Source organism: Epargyreus clarus, unplaced genomic scaffold (genome assembly GCF_041222505.1).
Source record: "Epargyreus clarus isolate Ecla_fem2 unplaced genomic scaffold, WU_Ecla_fem_2.2 ptg000002l, whole genome shotgun sequence".
Lineage (NCBI taxonomy): Eukaryota > Metazoa > Arthropoda > Insecta > Lepidoptera > Hesperiidae > Epargyreus > Epargyreus clarus.
In genome coordinates, this window is record NW_027332210.1 from 2,039,697 (window position 1) to 2,061,846 (window position 22,150).

The following is a 22,150-nucleotide window of genomic DNA, read 5'->3' on the forward strand; positions in this document are numbered from 1 at the left end:
ATACTGGATATTTCCTGTTCATGTACCCTGCTCGGCACAACATTACTCATATACCATAGATAAGTAAAGATTACTCACTCCTAACAAGAAAATGTACCCAGTTTTGAGAATTGAAATAGTTGCGTAAAAAAGTTTTGCCACGTCTCCGTGCTAAAATGTCCCTAAAATATTTAAAATAATTATTTATTTATTATGTAAATTACGCAGTATTAGTTATTTATTCGTAAATTTTCTCTAAAAATGTTTTTATTTATTAAGAATTCAAAAAAAGAACTTACTAATAAGCCGTTTGTGGCTTCATTCGATTTCAAGGCGGCGGAGTATCTTTACTAATCTATGCCTGCAACATATGACCTGTAAATAAATGTTTAATTTTCATAATTTCAAGGATATTTATGGGTATCGTAGTTCTCAGGCACACAAATGAATTTTAATGTTTGATCTCCTTCTTCTCGAAGACATTTAAATGTACGAATTGGCTTGTATGAACGCACGATTAGGCTCGAAGATCCAAGTTCATATCTATGGCATGCGCCAATGATTCTTTAAATCATCATGAGCAAACGTACACTCGGATTTTTTTCTCTAATGGTCGCAGACGAACTCTGACCTTTGCCGTGATTATACAGATACAAGTGCCAGGGGGCAACTATCAGCTTTGATAGTCATAATCTATGGTAATAATAAAAATATTCATATTTCCATATATTATATTGAGAAGTCCTGTAAAATATAATTAAATAGGCATAAAGCAAAACAGCATCTCAATACAAGATCCCGCGTACAATCTGCAGGAGAAAACGACGAAAATACCTTTTAGGCTTTCAACCCCATTTCACCCTTCGTGGTCAATACATATCTATGTCTCTATTACTCGTATAGCCATCTAATGCTCTATCTCGCTCATAATTGGCGCACGGCAGTCTCGCGGACAGAGTTGGCGGGCTTGGTCGCTACGCTCGAAAACGCGGGAACTAGTGCAGTGACTTTTAAAAATAAAACGTGTTTTGTGAATAAATCGGAAAGTCAAAAATCAACAAAATGTACGTAACTCATTTATGTATTATTATTTTTTTGGTAATTTTGTCATTGTTTCTAAGATTGACCTTTGACATTAAGACGTGTTTTTCAACAACCACTTTTTTATTCTTGGAAGTAATCGAAAATTTAAATTATTTGCCATATTGATACGAAGTTTATTAATGGAATGACGTTTATGCAAATAACTAACCTTACAAGGAAGTATCGTCGATTATCCAAATAACTTTATCATTTGACGCGTCTTAAAAAATAATATTTTTTTATGATTATCTTAATGTTGTAAGAATTTTTAAGTAAATTATTATTTGCGAATTTTATTAAAAATAACTTTCTTATTAGAAATATTATTTAGTCTATCACTTTATGGCTATATACTTGATAGTTTAACATAATTCGTTAATTTGGCAAAGCTTAAAACGATAAAAAAGTTAAACATTGGCATTATATTATTTAAAAAAATACAATAGGTATTTTTTACCTATACATTACGAAGTTCCAAATTCAAATTTGTTTTAAGAATACGCACGCGGTTCCAATTGCGTATGCTCTCTTATTATGCCTTTTTACTTATGTATGTAATTCTTCCCACTTTCCCGGCTTTTTTCTTAACTGTTTTTTATGAATTTGAAAAAGCGAGCTTATTTTTTTCTATTGGTAGATGATCACTGTCGTCCATATTTTAATACTACCTAAGTATTACTCAACAATCATATAAAAGCGACAAAATCGGTTTTATCACAAAATCATATTTCCAAACCGGTTTGAAATTCTGGTATTACACAATTAATTCTTACGAAATTAAGTAGGAAATCACTTGTTTCATTGAAATCGGTTGACCGGTTTAGGAGATCGCGTACGATCACACGTGATCAAAGATTAGAATAATGTGAACATATAAGGTAATTTATATATAGTAAGATAATTCTATTGGAGGTAGTCATGAGGTGGTCGAAACCCACGTGGTTTGTCACAAAAGGCAACCGCCGCACATATTTCTGCCTTCTAACAGCAGTGAAGCGCTACTATGTTTTCTTTGAAATTTCTTTAGACTGTTAGTCCTCACTTCCTCAGGGATAGCGAAGCGTCTCTGGTCGAAACTTGGAATTAATTCGGTATAAATATCCAGGGGCGTCTGTTGCCACTTACCACCATCGGTCAGGTCTATTGCTTGTTCGCTTTCTACTTCTTAATTATAAAAAAACGTAGCAATAAAATAAAAGTTATCTAAATAAAGAGTTTTTAATTTTTGGGCAGGTGAAAAGAAGAAATCGTCATTAGGGATAAACCATTTGTGGCAAAATAGATTATCTATGTTTCGCGTGACGTAACACTGATTACAATATGTACATAATAACTGTTATAGAAAGGTAATGGTTAATGGTAGTATAATTTACTTTGATAGCATAGATTAGTAAAGATACTTCGCCGCCTTGAAATTGAATGAAGCCACAAACGGCTTATTAGTAAGTTATTTTTTTGAATTCTTGACAAATAAAAACATTTTTAGAGAAAATTTACGAATAAATAACTAATACTGCGTAATTTACATAATAAATAAATAATTATTTCAAATTTTTTAGGGACATTTTAGCACGGAGATGTGGCAAAACTTTTTTACGCAACTATTTCAATTCTCAAAACTGGGTACATTTTCTTGTTAGGAGTGAGTAATCTTTACTAATCTATGTCTGATAGAGAGTTTCTTCGCCCGGCGCCGTTTACGTTCATGCTAATAAATTCTAAATAGCTTTTTAATGTTATTTAACTGTTAAAAATAACAGTAAAATAAGATCTCAGTAATCGTCACAATAAATCGACAGGTAATAAAGTGTATAGTACTTAATTAAGTAAATTTAATAAAAAAAAAGTAAAATGCAAACCAGGTAAAATAGTTAATTAATAAAAATACTTAAATACAAACATGATAATTTATTTAAAATTCTTTTAAAATCCAAATGAATGCTTACTAGTCTCTTTTTTATAATCTTTTTTTTTTTTTTATAATATAGGAGTAGCAGACGAGCATGCAGTCCACCTGATGGTAAGTGGCTACTGCCGCCCATGGACATCTGCAATCAACCCCAGATAGGATTAGATATTCCTACCTGAGGTCGGCCACAGATGCGCCGCTACCCCTGAGGACTAAGCTGGAACGCCTCGGAAAAGTCTGTCTCTCTTACCACAGCCTTCAAACCGGAACACAGCAGCGCCTAACACTGCTGTTATTAGGTAGAAATAGGTGTGGCGGTGGTGCCGCCGGAGTCGAGCCACAAAGGGTTCTACCACCTTCAAGTCTTTCACAGTATGTGAAATCAATAAATAAAAAAGTGTGCTTAGGTGTGCCGGTGTCGCCGGAGCCAAACCACTAGGAGTTTTACCACCTTTAAAATATCCCAAAAAAAGTACATCCTCAAAATATGGATATAACTATTTTTGATATAGTACATTAGAATGTGCGTGTGTATTTTTAGATTTTTTTTTAATAATAAATGAGTAGCAGACGAGCATGCAGTCCACCTGATGTTAAGTGGTTACTACCGCCCATGGACATCTGTAATCAACCCTGAGGTCGGCTACAGGAGCGCCGCTACCCCTGGGGACTAAACTAGAACGCCTCGGAAAAGTATGTCTTACCACACCCTTCAAAGCGGAACACAGCAGCGTTTAACAATGCTGTTGTTAGGCAGAAATTTGTGGCGGTGGTGCCGCCGGAGTCGAACCATAAAGTCTTCTACCATCGTCAAAATGGGAGTTAATTAAAAATTACAGACAAACGCTTTAATTTTATTTATCTGTGGTCTATTCAATGCCTTCTAATCTAGAGTTCCGAGAAAGATATTTAACTCCCAGTTCATTAGCGACGATCATTAATGGCATTGATTATCTGTGGATACAAATAGATGATAAATTAAGATGTTGCTGTGGTCTATGGTTTCATTTTGTAATGATAATAATAAATGATGAAACTTAAATACAATTAGAAATTTATACCAAATGAAGGAAACATTAATAAATAAAATTATAATAATGAAAGTACAATAAAGTTAGGTTGAAAGGCAAAAAGTCAAAGCCGTAAAACACCTTTAAAATAAAATGATAATAATAAAATAGGATTTTAATTTAGGCCGTTTTGCCCAACTTTATTTTATTACTTAATATTTTTGTATCAATTAAAACGCTCAATTCAAGCTGTGATTTTACTGATAAACTTTTTAAAATGTGTTAGATTAACCTAAGGGTTTATTAAAAAATACTTTAGCATACTGTAATTAAACTGGCGCGCGCATTATCCCGCAGCTTGTGCAACTAAACGTATAAGTAAAGCGGCTACGATTGCGGTCGGCAATTGGATTGGTTACCGCTAGTGGTTAAACGTGCGCACTCCAGCGTACAGAGATATATTTTAAATTCGCATTAACATAAAAAGTATATCGGCCCTCATATTTTAATTTGGATTAATCGGAAGCCTATTTTCTTCTTTTTATTATGAACTAGCTGACCCGGCAAACTTTGTACCGCCTCAAATCTATTTATCAAATATATTTCATATAAAATATAGCCTATGTTACCCGTAGATAATGTAGCTTTCGAATGGTGAAAGAATTTTAAAATCGGTCCAGTAGTTTTCGACCCTATTCATTACAATCAAACAAACAAACAAAGTTTTCCTCTTTATAATATTAGTAATAATAAGTAATATTTGTATAGATAAATTAATAATAAATGTTGCATCATTTTTTATGTGTATTTTATTCTAAGGCCCTTAATCCGACAATCTGTTCGAGCTCAGTGACGTCAAAGTGTTGGCAAAATATTGGGGATGTTGCATCAGCCAGAGGGCGCATCGATCGCCGCCCTCCGCTCACCCCAGCCTCCCCTAAATAAGGATGTCTGTATACGATAGCGATATTTTGTTTTAACTTTTTTTTATTGTTTAACCTAACGATTAGACAGACGTGCTACCTGATGGAAAGTATTCAACGCCGCCTATGGACATTGCAGCGCCGCCAATGCAGCGCCGGCTTTGTATGAGCTCTTTTTGCACCTTTTTTGAAGAGCGCCGTGTTATAACTTTTAATTGATTTTTTAAGTGTGATATAATTCAATGTTACTTTTATAAAAATACATTTTTTTTATTTTGATAATTTCCAGCACAATTTTGTTGATATATTCGGACTCAGACCTCAGGCAGAATCTCTGATTTTTCAAAGTTATAAATTAGTTATCACTTGCTGTAACGATAAAGAAAAAAACATCGCGAAGAAACCTGCCTGAGAGTTCTAAAAAGATCTCGAAGGTGTGTAAAGTCTACCAATTGGCATCTGGACAGCGGTGGTCTATCGCTTAAACCCCTTTCCGAGAGGAGACCCGTGCCCAGCAGTGGGACAATAATGGGTTTATGATGCATTGTTTTTTAATGTTTTCAGTAATATAATTCAATATTTGTCATGAAGTTTTTAATATTGAAGAAGTTTGCTGTTAAGGGCAAATCCCTTTAATAAACCGAAACTCTGCGTACATTAATATATAAATTATTATGTCTACGGTATTTTGAATCTTACGATATTATCGAAGTCGTGATTGTATCGATAGCCTTAATTCCACCCCTAATTCGACTTACCCTCGAGCGGACGTGACACAAATGGTTGTACTACTTGTTCTTGACTTCGATTTTAGGAAACCGGATTTTTGTCAATTAACAATCGGAGTTTTAGTTTACATAGTTTTTCTAGCGGCTCATAAAATATTATATAGGCTTTAAAAGGTCACACCAATATATTTTGCCAAAATTTGATGGAGGCAAAGATTTAAATAGATCAATAAATCTTTGTTTTTTCAAATCAAAAAAGAGTATATCAAACTCTTTCAAAGCTAGCACTTTAAAAAAACTTCAGTCTAAGCCTAAATTTGGATAAGTAATAAGTAAAAATTATAACGGAATTTATTGTTTTATAGTGATAGTACCAAATAATTTCAAAACCCGACAAGTAATTATTTTAAAATCATGAATTTATCTACTGAAGTATTAAATATCTACACTAATATTATAAAGAGGAAAACTTTGTTTGTTTGTTTGGTTGTAATGAATAGGCTCAAAAACTACTGGACCGATTTTAAAATTTTTTTCGCCATTCGAGAGCTACATTATCCACGAGTAACATAGGCTAAATTTTATATGAAATAAATTTGATAAATAATAAAGATTTTGAGGCGGTACAAAGTTTGCCGGGTCAGCTAGTTTTATTTATAAAGTAATCATTATTATGTAATTGTTAGATGACGACTTTTCCTAGTAAAGTTTCATTATCTTCCGAGAACTTGTTTATTTCTGTTGGTACAGGCAGATTACTTTTTTGTAAGAATATTTTCCTTATATTCTTTTAAGTTTCATATTAAATATTCCCACTCTCACATTCCCTAACAGTCGTTACCATAAGTTCGGTATTATTTTACTTTTTCCCTGTTTAAAATGTTGGATTGTGTTTTGGTAGCATATGTCGGTTAAATGTCATCATTTTTCCAAAACATTTAGTTTCTGATTGTAGCAAGCAGCTTGCAGTCCACCTGATGGTAAGTGGCTACTGCCGCCCATGGACATCTGTAATGAACCCTAGATAGAATTAGACAGTGGCGGCCACAGATGCGCCGCTACCCCTGTGGACTAAGCTGGAACGCCTCGGAATAGTATGTCTCCCTTACCACATCCTTCAAAACGGAACACAGCAATGCCTAACACTGCTGTTATTAGACAGAAATAGCTGTGGTGGTGGTGCCGCCGGAGTCGAACCACAAAGGGTTCCACCAACTTCAAAGTGCTAAACCTGATGCTAAGTGTCACTGTCAGGAACATCTGTAGTCAATCCCATACACGTTAAGTCTACATTGTAACTAGATCTTTTTTTTTTAACTAGACCTGAGGTGCACAGATGCATTGATACCTCAGAGCCAATAGCCAGAGCCTCAGAGCCAGGGAATACCCAAGCCCTGATAGGCTTTCCAGTTATCACCTTTAGACATGAGGTTGATCACAGAACTCACAGATGTGTTGCTTCCCCTGAATACTGAATTGTAATGCTTCCCGTAAATGTTGAAAAGTTGAAAAAAAAGTTGAAAAGTTGAAACATTAAAGTTGAAAAAATAAATGTAGAGGCGCAAGGGAGAGTTCTTAATACGCGCTTCAAATCAGAACACAGCAGCGCTTAATACTGTTTTTAGGTAGAAATAGGTGCAGCGGTGGTGCCTCCGGAGTCAAACTACAAGGATTTCTGTAAATTAATACCACTTAAAAATCTATATTTAAAAAGCTACATGATTATTACTACTTGTTTTCCTTCCTGCCTGCTTACGTTACCTACGTAGGCATCCAGGAAGAAGAGAAGAAAATAATAAAAAAATATAAACATAAAATCAATTTTACTCATTTAAACTTTATTTCGTCATAAGCATGACACACATTTTGATTTACAAGGTCACATATGTTATAATAATTGTACTTCTGAACAATGTGTGTGATCTTACGTATTTAAATAATTTATTCAGCTGGTTTTGTTATATTTACGTAATATATATCGTGTGGAATACAGATCAACACGTATTCAAAGGTGTCAGGTTCGATTTCAGCTAGGTAATCTAACAGCAAAAAATTAAAGACATTTTAGAACTTTTTTGAGAGCGCGCTTTCGGTTATGTACGAGTATGTATGTGATAATAATTTTTTTACGTAAATAATTTCGAAAAATCAGAGTTCCTTGCCAGAGATTTGTATCCAGGACTCTCCACAACATTCTCACTCAGGTACTATTATGACATTACATTGCATAGTCATATATGAAAGAATAATACTATTTCTTCAACCAATTTTTAACTTTTATTATTTCCACGCAAAATACAACTACAACGACAAGCGCGTTCTTTTTCTTTTTATGTGAACTCATACAATCTTACCAGCCAGTGACTATATGCATAGGAACTTTTGAAGGTGGTAGAGCACTTTGTGGTTCGACTCCGGCGGCACCACCGCCACACCTATTTCTACCTAATAACTGCAGTGTTAGGCACTGCTGTGTTCCGGTTTGAAGGGTGTGGTAAGGGAGACATACTTTTCCGAGGCGTTCCAGCTTAGTCCTCAGGGGTAGCGGCGCATCTGTGGCCGACCTCAGGTAGGCATATCTAATCCTATCTGGGGTTGATTACAGATGTCCATGGGTGGCAGTAGCCACTTACCATCAGGTGGACTGCATGCTCGTCTGCTACTCTTATATTATAAAAAAAAAAAAAACTTATTATTATAAAATACCACATCATGAAAATAACACAAATAATTTAAAATAATACTACAATAAAATAATTTGAATATTTATTTAACACATAATTTAATTAATCTCCTTGATAAGTAAGTAAAAAGAACATTTTTTTATTCAAAATGGGTTCTTTAAAGAGCACTTTTTGAATGTCAATACATCTACCGCCACTTCACAAGGTGTTTCGTTATGGAGACGAAGCATTACAGTATATTATTATTACATAACGCATTACAAGAAAGTTAATTCAATTCCATAATAATAATGACTTATGAGTATAATTATTATAAATCGAATGCACATAAAACACTATTTCACAGCAATGTTCCCAATAGCATTTAATCTAGGAAATTATTACGACTTGGTATCGTTTTTTACAAAACACAGACCGCATGCCACTTCCTACATATAAAGGTCGAATCATTTATGCATTTGCATTCTTCGCCTACTAAAAATATAAAACTTTTTTTACTAGCATACTGTAAAGTTCAACTTCGCCAATCAATCATTCAACCTAAGGCCCGTGCCAGACATAGCACATACATTTGAACACATGTTTGAACACTGAACCACCGGTATTTGTGTATTTGTTCACAGCTTGCTTCTAACATTTGTCCTTTGCCATTTGGTGTCAGTTTTTCGAGCGCACATCAAAGCGTTCAAACTTGGAGTATGTGCGGAGCCTGCTATACATGCGCAAAGTCCAGTTGCTAGGAGATCATGACATGCGTGGCAGGTTAAAAAAATTAAACAAATAAGTGTTCAAATGTGTAAGCAAAGTATTTGTTTAAATATTTGTTTATGTCTGACACGGGCCTTACTATAATTCATGTTTTCATGTTTTTGTATTGCAACTTTTACATGCTCTCCTGTTTGCGATTGCGAGTATGTTTGTTTGTATGTTTGACGGTGGTAGAATCATTTGCCACCACTGCCACTTAATACGAGTAACAGCAGTGTTAAGCGCGGCTTTGTTGTGGTAAGGGAGACATATTTTTCCGAGGCGTTCCAGCTTAATGCTCAGGGGTGCGTTTGTGACATCTTATCTGGGGTTGATTACAGATGTCTACGGGCGGCAGTAGCCACTTACCATCAGGTGGACTGCAAACTCGTTTGATACTTAAACATTAAAAATAAAACCAAGTCAGAGACAGATGTTGCAATTGTTCATAAGTATGCATTCTTAATTTACCAAAAAAAGAAAACAATTGCACCTGTCTCGGTTTTACCGTTGTAAAGTTCAAACTGTTGACATTTTAATGACTAGGCACGTATTACTAGTTTGTGGGCGTTTGTGACGCGCTGTCCAAGGTCTATCCTCTGTGTCTTATTATGATAGCTCATTGACCGTCGCTCAAGTACCTCACAGGAGGTTCTTGGTAGAGGTGAGGCGTATATACTGGAACAGGTTCAGGGAATAGGTATTTTACCGGACTAGGTGGGACCTAGTCCAACTTTTAATATGTACCTAGTCCAAGAATAAGTACCTAGTCCACACCAAATTGTACTTACTAATGAGACTTTATGGGACTAGGTAGAACAGGTTTCTGGATCAAGTATTTTTAAATACTAGGAACAGGCATACCTAGTCCCAAATTTACCTAGTACAACCCATCTCTAGTTCTTGGGCCAGCAGCAATCCTTATATAACAAGAGCCCGATGGTCGGGACTCTGGCGGTAGCTGGGTCCGCAACCTTCTCTTTCTAGCGAAGATGGACGGTTTAGTAAACCGGCAACGGTGACCAAAACTATCCCTTCCTTCCAGCTCACAGTCTTCTAGCCCCGGCTGAGCTTTATGCTGGCCACCAAAACCTGGTGCAGTTGGGTAAGCCGCTAGGACTACGAATAACTATACAGTTCGATAAAATATATGTGTAGGCATACGTTCTTGTCGTTTAAGCCAGTGTTCCGCAAACATTTTGTGTTCAAGGTACATCCAGGAAAACTAAAATTTTTTGGAGGTACACTACAAATTAAAAGTTAGTTTTTAAGTACTATTAATCAACATTTATTGAAATCAAAGAATTAGATGAACGAAACAAAACGCCTCGCTCGTGCGCTCGCGTGATTTGTGTAGGTATTTTACTTACACTTACTTACTTACCCAAATAATTTTATAAGATAACCTTATTTTTCCGCGGCACACCAACTAATGATCACGGTACACCAGTGTACCACGGTACATACTTTACGGATCACTGGTTTAAGCTATTGTTTAAGCCGCTATTGCTAAGCCTCCGCTTCTTATCCGTCCGTCATCTGTCACAGGAGCCTATGTTTTAAGCTGCTTACATTTTTTCTAAGACACTTGCATTATTTACAGAGTATACATTGCTATGGTCGTGGTAACAAAAAAAAAATACTAAATATAATAAGAAAATATAAAATATACTTACGAACCATTGAACTATCGATTAATAAATGCCTACTAAAAATAAAATTTGGTGGTTCCTACTAAAAAATAAAAATTAGTTGGGTTCCCCATCGTGTGCAAATTTGACGCATACTATATACTTCGACACTTATTTTTCAGTAATTGCGAGCACCTAATTAAAACTAAATGGCCTTTGCCGTTGCAGCATTAAAACAAATCAAAGTTACTTATCAACCGGCCATTACCCTCTCATTGTTTGAGAGACTGACCTTTGACAACTGTTATCTGCGAGCAGTTATCTTGTTATGTAATTTGGCGCGACAGATTATATGGGTACAGCGACGGAGATACAGAATCACAATACAATAAAACACAATAATAACTGATTCAAATAAGTAATAATTAAAATCTTATGCTATTTTTTTAGAAGGTGGTAGAGCCCTTTGTGGTTCGACTCCAGTTGTATCACTGCCACATCTATTTCTACCTAATAACAGCAGTGTTAAGCGCTGCTGTGTTCTGGTTTAAAGGGTGTGGTGAGGGAGATATACTTTTTCGAGACGTTCCAGCTTAGGCCTCAGGGGTAGCGGTGCATGTGTGGCCGACGTCAGGTAGGAATCAGTGAACAGTATCGTTATTTCTGCCTAATAACAACTCTGCTGTTATTGGCAGAAATAAGCGAGGCGATGGTGCCGCCAGAGTCGAACCACACCCGGTTCTACCAATTCGTATCTATGTTCAAAGTTAACGTAAGTACAGGCCAACCTAACTGCTCTGTTGTTTGTACTTAGAAAGCCCGTTATATAGTATTTACCACAATTTACAGACACAAATAAAGGTCGATCCACATTATCGTGCAACTTGATTCACTCTCGCCAGACTCGGTTTGAATAACACAAATGGTTGTAGTTGGTATAAATATATTGTGTGTTAAACCCTAGCACCGATAAATTGTCTTTCACGGAGAAGATTTTTATGCTTTTAATTTTATTTTAACTAGTCATATCTATTACTAAAATTGTAACCAGTGAAGTATTTCAAGATTTTATTGTCAACAAATAAAATTACGAAGTTACAGGGGGTCAAAATGGTCAAAAATTTTTTTTTTTGTAATATAGGAGTAGCAGACGAGCATGCAGTCCACCTGATGGTAAGTGGTTACTGCCGCCCATGGACATCTGTAATCAAGCCCAGATAAGATTAGATATTCCTACCCGAGGTCGGCCACAGATGCGCCGCTACCACTGAGGACTAAGCTGGAACGCCTCAGAAAAGTCTGTCTCCCTTACCACCCCCCTTCAAACCGGAACACAGCAGCGCCTAACACTGCTGTTAGTAGGTAGAAATAGGTGTGGCGGTGGTGGAATGCTTTGAGAAAAGAATGGTACGGCCGTGCCGCTTTTTTTTGGCTCGACTTGGCGGAGGCACTGCCGTGCCTCCAGATTTTAACCGAACAAAACAGTCACGGACCAAAACTAGTCTACTCTAATAAGATCAGACGAACAGTGGGAAGTGACCCCACATCCCGATTCCTACACAATGGCTTTCAACTCCTGTGAGCACAAAAAGGCGTCTGGGAACGTATAGTCGGGAACTCTCCCAGACTTGAATGGCAGTTTGTGTACAAGAACTGGATTTGAATATAAAAAAATATGTTTTCTACACGCATAACCCCAGTAGCATTGCCAGTAATTGTGTGTTAGACGCTTACTATTTATATAACATTGTGATATTTTTTACAAAGAAGAGCATTTGTTACAAAGATATTCAAATTATTTTATTATTAGTCATCATAGAGTAGTAAAGATTACTCACACCTAACAATAAAATGTACCCAATTTTGAGAATTGAAATAGTTGCGTAAAAAAGTTTTGCCACGTCTCCGTGCTAAAATGACCCTAAAATATTTGTAATAATAATTTATTTAATACGTAAATTACGCAGTATTAGTTATTTATTCGTAATTTTTCTCTAAAAATGTTTTTATTTGTCAAGAATTCAACTGGTTACATTTTATTGTTAGGAGTGAGTAATATTTACTAATCTATGTTATTAGTATTATTTTCATTAATTATTTTGTGTTATTTCATGATGTGTTATTTTTATAATATTAGTTTCTTATTACAATATTCACTGGCAGGTACGATTGTATGAGTTAAGTTGTATAAAAAAGAAAAAGAACGGTCCTAACATTTGAGTTGTATTTTGCGCGGGAATAATAAAAGTGGTAAATTGGTCGAAGAAATAGTTTTATTCTTACAAGTTATTTATTATAAGGTCAATAGATAAGCAACACAATAAAAATCAAACCACGATTGTTATCTAAGTAGGTCAAACGTGGTCACATATAAATTAACTGTTATTTTGAAAACATTATGTTATTTTATCTTATAAATAAAAGCGAAAGTTTGTGAGGAATGATAGATGTTTATTACTTGTTACCATAGATTAGTAAAGATTACTTACTCCTAACAAGAAAATGTACCCAGTTTTGAGAAATGAAACAGTTGCGTAAAAAAATTTTGCCACGTCTCTGTGCTAAAATGTCCCTAAAATATTTGAAATTATTATTATAAATTATTTAATTATCATGAAAATTACGCAGTATTAACTAATACTTAATAAATAACTATTTATTCGTAAATTTTCTCTAAAAATGTTTTTATATGTCAAGAATTCAAAAAAAGAACTTACTATAATAAGCCATTTGCGGCTTCATTCAATTTCAAGGCGGCGAAGTATCTTTACTAATCTATGCTTTTTACGCAAAAACTACCGATCGGATTTAGGTGAAATTTGATAAACAGATAGTTTATAATCTAGATTTACAAATAATATAATACTATTAACTTCAAACGGGGCCCACGCGCTAATTAGATCTACTCGTATAACAGTGACAAATGTTTAAGTTTTATATTTTTAATTGCAAATAAATAAACGTAACTACTAACACTAAGCTAGCACTACTAGCTAGCACACTAACACTAGCGGTAAAAAATAGATTAAAATCTATAAAGAAATCTAAATGTTAATTATTACAAGTGAAATTAATTAAAACGTAATAACTGCTCTTTTCAAGCTTGTGTTTCGCAATACGTATGAACACTTTTATTCGTTATGTCTGTTTGTATGGTCTTTGAAGCTGAACCGCTAAAAGCTAAAAGCTCTACTATAGCGGAGCTTTTATGCAAAGACTTTTGAGATACTTTTACTTGATGATGATAGTTCGGTGGAGAGTTCTGTGACCTGTATGCATTTAAAGAATATTTCTAGATGAAATCCAGTTAAACCAGTTTATATTTCAATATGCTATCTGATAGTATTTTACTGAAAAAATAAACACTGCAACACGTTATGCATTGGCGACTCCTCTGGTGGTGCGAATGTCCATAGGCGACGTTAAATACTTTCCATCAGGTAGCACGTCTGCTTTATCGTCAGGTTCAAATATAAAAAAGAACGTAGTTAACGAAAGGAGATGAAGAGTGAATGAATTAAAAAAATAGAAAACAAACGATAGTTCAAAAACAGTGACACTTTTACTAAGGTATTTTCTTTTCTCTGAGAGGTCAGCCCCTAACCTATATGTTCTCCCCAAGTTTGTAGTGGTACTTACGGGACACCCTGTATAAAATTTCGGTGTGCTTATGTCTGTAATTCTTCTCCTACTAACGACTGGACCGATATGACAATGATATTTTTCATCATTCTGTTCCCTTTGATTTAGTAGACTGAGTAAACGTAACAATAAGTAGGAGCTCAAGTCTTTTTTGTCTGCCTCACATGTTCGCAAAAAAGAGAGACAAAACATAAAACGCCATTTTGTCAATTTAGACATTTAATGTTACGTTACTGACACTATAGTTCTGATACCATCCACTAGTAGCGTTGATTGGAAATTGTATGGGCAATACGTAAACAAATACCAAAACAGTTATATTTGTCAAAACGTAAAAACTCATGTTGAGGGTACTGGTAGTTGGCCCTGTTGCAGAGATTTTCAAAATTTACCATTTTTTTCCTTCATTATACTATCGATTATTACCTAAAACATTAAAGATTTTTTATCTTTCCATATTTTAATGCGATCCGTTAGTAACACACCATAATATTAATATCTGTCAGATAACTCTGATGACTACCAAACAGATTTGGTGGTGTTTCACTATCATATAAACGGTTTTATGTTCACACTAATAGGTACTTCATTTATTGGGGCTTCCGTACCCAAAGGGTAAATATGAAACCCTATTGATAAGCCTTCGCTGTCCGTTTGTCATAGGGCTCTATATTTTGCACCTTAATAGATATACACTTAAAATTTGTAAAGAATATGTATAACAGGTAGCCGCTATAACAAAAAATACTAAAACAAGAAAGTGTGAAAATAAATAGGGTCCTCTAACCAAGAAACTGCTATTTTTCGGCTTTTTAAATTGAACCGGAAATCAAAGACAGTTCAAATTTTCACAACACAATTACATCTATGGTATGATAAAAGCTACTAGAAATAAAAAAAATAAAAATTTGGTCGTACGGAACCCTACGTTACTTATTCGATTCACACTTGGCCAATTATTGTATAAAGATACGAGTATATAGAGTGTAGATACATTCGACACATTAATGCCGGCTACGAGAATTAATTCGTAGCACTCGTAGCACGTAGCGGGTGCTACGCGGGGTAATTAGGGCCATTGCTGTAGCACTACCATGAGTTGGCATAGAAACGTCACTATAGAAATTGTAAATAGAAAACTATTGTCATTTTGCTAGTGAATAACATAACTACTATCGTTACGGTATTTCTTGACAACGTCTGTCAAATTAATGACTCATGGGACCGAATTTGTATGGCAATAGATAATAATGACATTCGCTAGCGATTTGATTTCGATAGGTTTTTTACGTATCGAGTTACGTCACTACGGATTTTAGTTCTACGAGTAACCACCAGAGGCGCTGTACAATTTTTCATACATTTATTTTACGCAGTCGCTAGCGAGTAATACTTTTGTAAACTCATGGTAGTCCTACTGTGTGCCTATACGTAAAGCCGAAGCCTATATATATTTAATGCCTACGTTTTAGCATAGACGGCCTATTTACAGTAATTAGCAATATGTGAAGAATTTTATTAAATAGAAACATTACATAGTTCAATATTTTTTTATATAATATAGGAGTAACAGAAGAGCATGTTGTCCACCTGATGGTAAGTGGCTTCTGTCGGCTATGGACATCCGTAATCAACCCCAGATAGGATTAAATATTCCTACCTGAGGTCGGTCACAGATGCGCCGCTACCCCTGAGGACTAAGTTAGGACGCCTCAAAAAAGTATGTCTTACCACACCCTTCAAACCAGAACCCAGCAGTGTTTAAACCTACTGTTATTAGACAGAAATAGGTGTGGCTGTGGTGCCACCGGAGTCGAAACACAAAGGTTTCTACCACCTTTAAAAGTGATAAGTGGCTACTGCCGCCCATTGTCATCTGTATTCAACCCCAGATAAAATAAGATTCCATTATTCCATTATTTTTGGTACAATATTTAGAAAAATCTGTTTAAAAAGGTCTCCCGTATGAAGTTACTCAGTAAGTGAACGAGGCGGCATGATCCGATTTACCGATAGGATTAACTTTAGTCGAGCGTGTGCGTTTAGAAGAAAAGTGACAGAGTCGTTATAATGGAATCGATGTATAAAACCGTTTCTAGCCGTGACTTTAGGAAAAGTTTAGATTATATATATTTTTTTATTTATATATGTAACCTAACGATAAGGCAGACGGGAAAGCATTTACCGTCGCCTATGGACATTTGCAACACCAGAGGAGTCGCCAATGCATCGCCGGCTTTGAAGAAGAGCTCTTTTTACACCCCTCTTGAAGAGCCCTATGTCATAGTCCTGAGGGAACACCTCAGGAGGAAGTTCATTCCACATTTTGCACGTACGCGGCAAAAAAGAACGATCAAACCGAACCGTGGAGGACCGCCCCGTGTCCAGTTGATGTGGATGGAACTTCATCCTTCGGCGAGTGGTGCGATGAAGAAAAGGTGACGTAGGCACCAGATCAAACAGTTCCTCAATCAATTCAATTAAGTCAGTGGAGGAAGTTTAGTGGTTAGAAACTAGACATCAATCAGCAGGTCCTAGGTTCGAATCCTAAACACGCATCCTCGACTTTTCAAAAGTTATATGCTTATTATATTATGATATTATATTCTATTTCTATTAGGTAGGGACTGTTTCAAATACTTTACTGCTGTTGGAATTTTATTGCAGGTTACATAACACAACCTACTTTATAACTTTTTTTGGATTGTGACTTGTGACCATATAATTACCGATTTTTTACCGACTTCCCAAAGGAGAGAGGTTTTATATGTATTCGTTGCGTATATACTTGTAGTTTTATTATTCCGATTTTAGTTAAAGTAGCTTATATAATTTAACTATAAGTATAGGCTTTTTAAGCAGTTAAAGTAATTTCGGTAATATTGTTAAAAAAAATACCGCAAAAAAGATTAGCCACAAGACGAGACATAACGACAATTTTATTGTAGCTAAGATAATATGGAATATTCAATTTGACATACGTGGGAGATCGACGATGCGTGGGAGACAATGTGACGTCATTTGAATGGCGTTATCTTAAAGTAGATTTTAATATGACCAACTGTCTATAATGTAAGATGACATTAGGTATCTCACCTTTGAACGTAAAGAAATTAAGCTACTTATTTCTTAAGGCAGGATAAGATGTACATAAAAACGAAGTTTTATATTAATTTTTAAAATAACTAGCATTTGCTGATATGATAAATATAATATCTATCTACTGATTCATGAGATTGCACGATACCGTCACTTATGAATAAATACATATGTAAAATGTCTTTATCATCAAAATTTTCAGTTAATGCTCTTTCCCACAGACCTAAAAATACAGGTCTGTTTCGGGATATGATGTTTTAAAACATTTCGGTACGACGTCGTATCGTACGGTCTTACACCATTTAAACTAGAACAAAACAGCGTCACAGAGGCGCACAAAAAGCTCAGGGGTCCTCCCACCACCTTTTAAAAACTATGATAATTCAGGAAAGTTTTATTTCAATATTGCATCAACATTATTTTATTTCGTACCACGACCTTCTTAAAACAGTTTTTTATTCCTGCCGAGTGATGTAAACTTAAACCTTTATTCATTTTTAGCTTATTGATTGTATAAAACCAACTAAAATTGTCATATATTGCTTAAAAAAATAAATTTCCTGCCAAAAAAAGAATAAGTAATTTCGACCGATATCATACAAAACATATACAAAACTGCTTATTGCACGACTCATGATGCGAAGCATCAGAATGCTTTACGATCGAAAAATTTTTTTCGCTTCATTTTGGCGGCTATCTTTATTATTATAGCCTTGATAGTTCACGGAATCAAGATATTTTGCATACTATTGTCGAGATAATTTAATGGAGATTAATTCCATACTTTTTAAAAATTGATTTACTGCAATAGAATTGGAAAAAAACACCAAAATAGGTCAAAAAAAATTCCTGTCCGTCATGTGTGAAACCTGAAAACACTGTAACTTGTGAAAAAATCCATCATTTGAGTTAAAAATTTTTTTTAAAAATTCTAATCGACGATTGTAGGTCACTGAATGCGAATGATTAATTAATTCAGTGTCGTTTAATTGCAATTAATAAAAAACGAAAACTACAAGACTGTATATCTATAGATATTATGTACATTTATTCCACTTGCACTAGTCGTGCACTTTTGGATTTTCCAAACTTTTGTAATATTATAAAAACAATCCTACTTTAACGAGGTCGTGGTACGAAATTGGTACTAGGCCCCCTGGTCATAATTATAAGTGCATAATTATAATGCATGCATTTAACTCTATTCGTGACCAGGTAGTCAAATTTCTAAAAAGGTTCTTCCATTTTTACATCCATTTTCGACATATTTTGAAGGCTGCAACTTATATTTCTTCTTATAGATATTTTAGTAGACGTATTCCTCGATCAAGGGTGACAAATTCTTTGGTACAACCTATCGTTAGCTAGGTAAAGTACCTCTCTAACGAAATCTTGGATCCGCCACTAGGCAGTGGTGCAGCCACAGGAAAATGAAATCAAAGAATTCAAAAAAACGTGGAGTGTTCCATTTATTAGTTTTCGAAAAGCGCACCACACTTTTTCCACAATTATACTATTTACTGTTCCTTAATTGATTCCTAGATAGAAAAATATTTTCTACTTTTTAGTTGATTGTATCATGAAAGAGTGTTTTTAGTTTTTTTTTACTATATTTATAAATCTTTTAACTTCACAGGTCACCCAAAATCAAGTCAGAGGATACAGAATGCGACACCGAAGCTTTAAAGCCGGAGCCAGACCAGCCGGAGGAGAAGGGAACTGGTCTCGAAGCGAAGATGTCGCTACTGAACGGCATCACCGTCATCGTGGGCTCCATCATCGGCAGCGGGATCTTCGTGTCTCCGACTGGCGTGCTGAAGTACACCGGCTCGGTGAACGCCAGTTTGCTGGTGTGGATTATATCTGGGGTTTTTAGTATGGTAAGTGACGTTTTTGTAGCATAAAATAATCATAACATATCATATCATATAATAATCATAAGTAAAGTAATGTAAAATATGTTCAGGAAGTAAGTCAAATAAGTTTTGACATCATTTAAACATCGGGTCGGTAAACGCTATGTGCAACCGAGCATGCAGTCCACCTGATGGGAAGTGGCTATTACAGTGGATATCTATAATCAATCCCAGATAAGATTAGATTCCTACCTGAGATCGGATAAAGAAGAGTTGCTACCCCTGAAGACTAAGTTGGGTCGTCGATAAGTATGTCTCCGTCACCACATCCTTCAATCCAGAACACAGCAGCGCTTAACATCTGTGGCTGACTTTAATTCGGACTACAATCCTATTTGGAGTTGATTACATATGTGTTTGGGCCGTGGTCAATTACCATCAGGTGTACCAGATGTTCGTGGTTGTTATAAGGGAGAAATAGATGTTGCGGGGATGGCTCTATAGTCAAACCCCAAAGAGCTTTACCACCTCTTAATAGTCCGTAAAAGTCTTTTTAACAAACAACAATCAAACAATTGTGACGTCAGCCGTTTATTGGCAAACTTGGTCACTTCCGGCTAAACAGACACATACACACATAAATACAACATACACAAATGTATATAATATACATCAAAATCAAATCAATGCCACAGACAATTTGCTTTCAATTTAAATCATCTGTCGGGCCTGTTAATGACCTCGGCGACCACTAACGACCTCTGAACGCAAGGTCTTGGAGCCGTTGACATTCTATCAGCGATATCCATTGCTGGTACAACATAGCAATCGATTTCTGAAAGGATTTTAATTACGCAATGTAACGGGAGATGGTTGAGATATTTGGAATTTGCATTGCGTGATGTATGTCATAATCTAATCATAGTTTCTGGCATATTATAATATGCCCAGAAAGCTTTTAAAGAAATAATTAATTAATCTTTGGCAAAGGCGATATCTCTCGTGAGCGGTCTTGCTCCGTTAGTCTTAATTCGGAACTTGTATATATGCAAGATTTTTTTTTATAATATAGGAGTAGCAGGCAGTTAGCGGCTACTGCGGCCCATGGACATCTGTAATCAACCCCAGATAGGAATAGATATTCCTGCCAGAGGTCGGCCACAGATGCGCTGTTACCCCTGAGGACTAAGCTGGGACGCCTCGGAAAAGTCTGTCTCTCTTACAACACCCTTCAAACCGGAACACAGCAGCGTCTAGCACTGCTGTTATTAGGTAGAAATAAATTTTGAGAAAACCTCGTTAGTGTGATTCAGCAACACTAGTGGCGCCACCTCACGACGAGCGAAGCTTAATTGGGCAAGATCTTACAGTAAAACACCATATTCCGAGGATTCCGAAGTTGATATAAAATTCCTAGGAAAATATAAAACTGCGTTAATTTTATATCTGATTTATGGGAGCATTGCAGTATATGAAATTGTTATCTATAAAAATAAAGATGTGGATGCCATATTTGTTACCCAATTTACGTCAAATTGAGTTGGGATTATTGGTGTGATAAGGGAGACATACTTTTCTGAGGCATTCCAACTTAGGCCTCAGGGGTAGCCCGTAGCGGCGCATCTGTAGCTGACCTCAGGTAGGAATCTAATCTTATCTGGGATTTATTACCATGCCCATAAGCGGCAGCTGTTACTTCCCATCAGCTTGAAGGCAAGATCGTCAGCTATTTCTATATTATTAAAAAAAAATTACAAAAAAACCGACACGTTCTAGACACGACAACCTTTGGTCTGAACGCAATATTATATTCCTACCATAGATATATTATACTAGGATAATATATCTATGATTCCTACGATATAGATACGTCACTTTATGATATGTCAAAGTTTACGCATGATCTCCTACACTAATGACGTTGGTTTAGTTCTAGTTTAAGGGTAAATGTGAATGTGATTTATTGCAACAGTTTACACATAGATATGTGACGACATTAGACACTAATGTATTAATTGGGAAATCTCGTAAAATTTTAGGGTTTTTCTTTTAGATATCCTTTTTTCATTCTTGGGGCCGCAACCCTGGAAGCCCCTTTTAGTCGCCTCTTACGACAGGCAGGGGATACTATAGCTCTATTCTGGTCCCGGGACAACGTTATACATACCTTTTTTTTTTTTTCTTTTCGAGGGGGAAACCTTCTAAAGGTACCCGGTGCCGTGGGAGCGACACGGGGTTATGTGGGACTTTTATCGCACTAAAACCCTCCCGGTGGCCGGAGTCCTCTCAGCGCACTGCCCCGTCGGGCTCCGCCCAGGTGACTTTGTGTCACCACACCGTCTGGTGTATACGACGGAATGCGACCACACATACCGTCGTCCTTCCCGGGGTCGCTAGCCGGGCGGTTCGAGCTCCCACTCTTGCCGCCCGTAACCCCGAAAGCCCCTTTTAGTCGCCTCTTACGACAGGCAGGGGATACCGTAGCCCTATTCTGGTCCCGGAACTACAGGGACAATACCCTGTAAAAAAAATCAAGTGTCTATCTATTACGATTTAGGAGGTAGAGTCCTGTGACAGACGGACAGATATCAGAGGCTTAGTAATAGTGTTCCAATTTTACCCTTTTTGTACGGGACACTAAAAAGCGCCAAAATTTACCGTCGCTTAGTGTTATCTAACAGCCGCTTTATGTTACGTCAGATTTTACGTTCGGACTACGACACTAGTACTGATTGAGCCAGACCGTGGCTAGTTCAAGGGTAATGAACGGTCTCGCAACGACTTACTATGCATACCTAGCTAAGATTTGACAGTTTAACGTAGGTCCAATTCAAGGTTAATGTAATGTTTGCTAATTAT

At 36.0% G+C, this 22,150-nt stretch overlaps 1 protein-coding gene across 1 annotated transcript in view; it reads left to right on the top strand.

The window, feature by feature from the left end:
• The first annotated feature begins 924 nt into the window (after nt 1-924).
• LOC140745691 (Y+L amino acid transporter 2) overlaps nt 925-22,150 on the top strand; it is a 52,013-nt gene continuing 30,787 nt past the window's right edge. The window contains exons 1-2 of the mRNA XM_073077595.1: nt 925-1,043; nt 19,072-19,315. Of these exons, the coding sequence (XP_072933696.1) occupies nt 1,042-1,043; nt 19,072-19,315 (246 nt within the window). The 5' untranslated portion in view covers nt 925-1,041. The remainder of the gene's footprint in view (nt 1,044-19,071; nt 19,316-22,150) is intronic.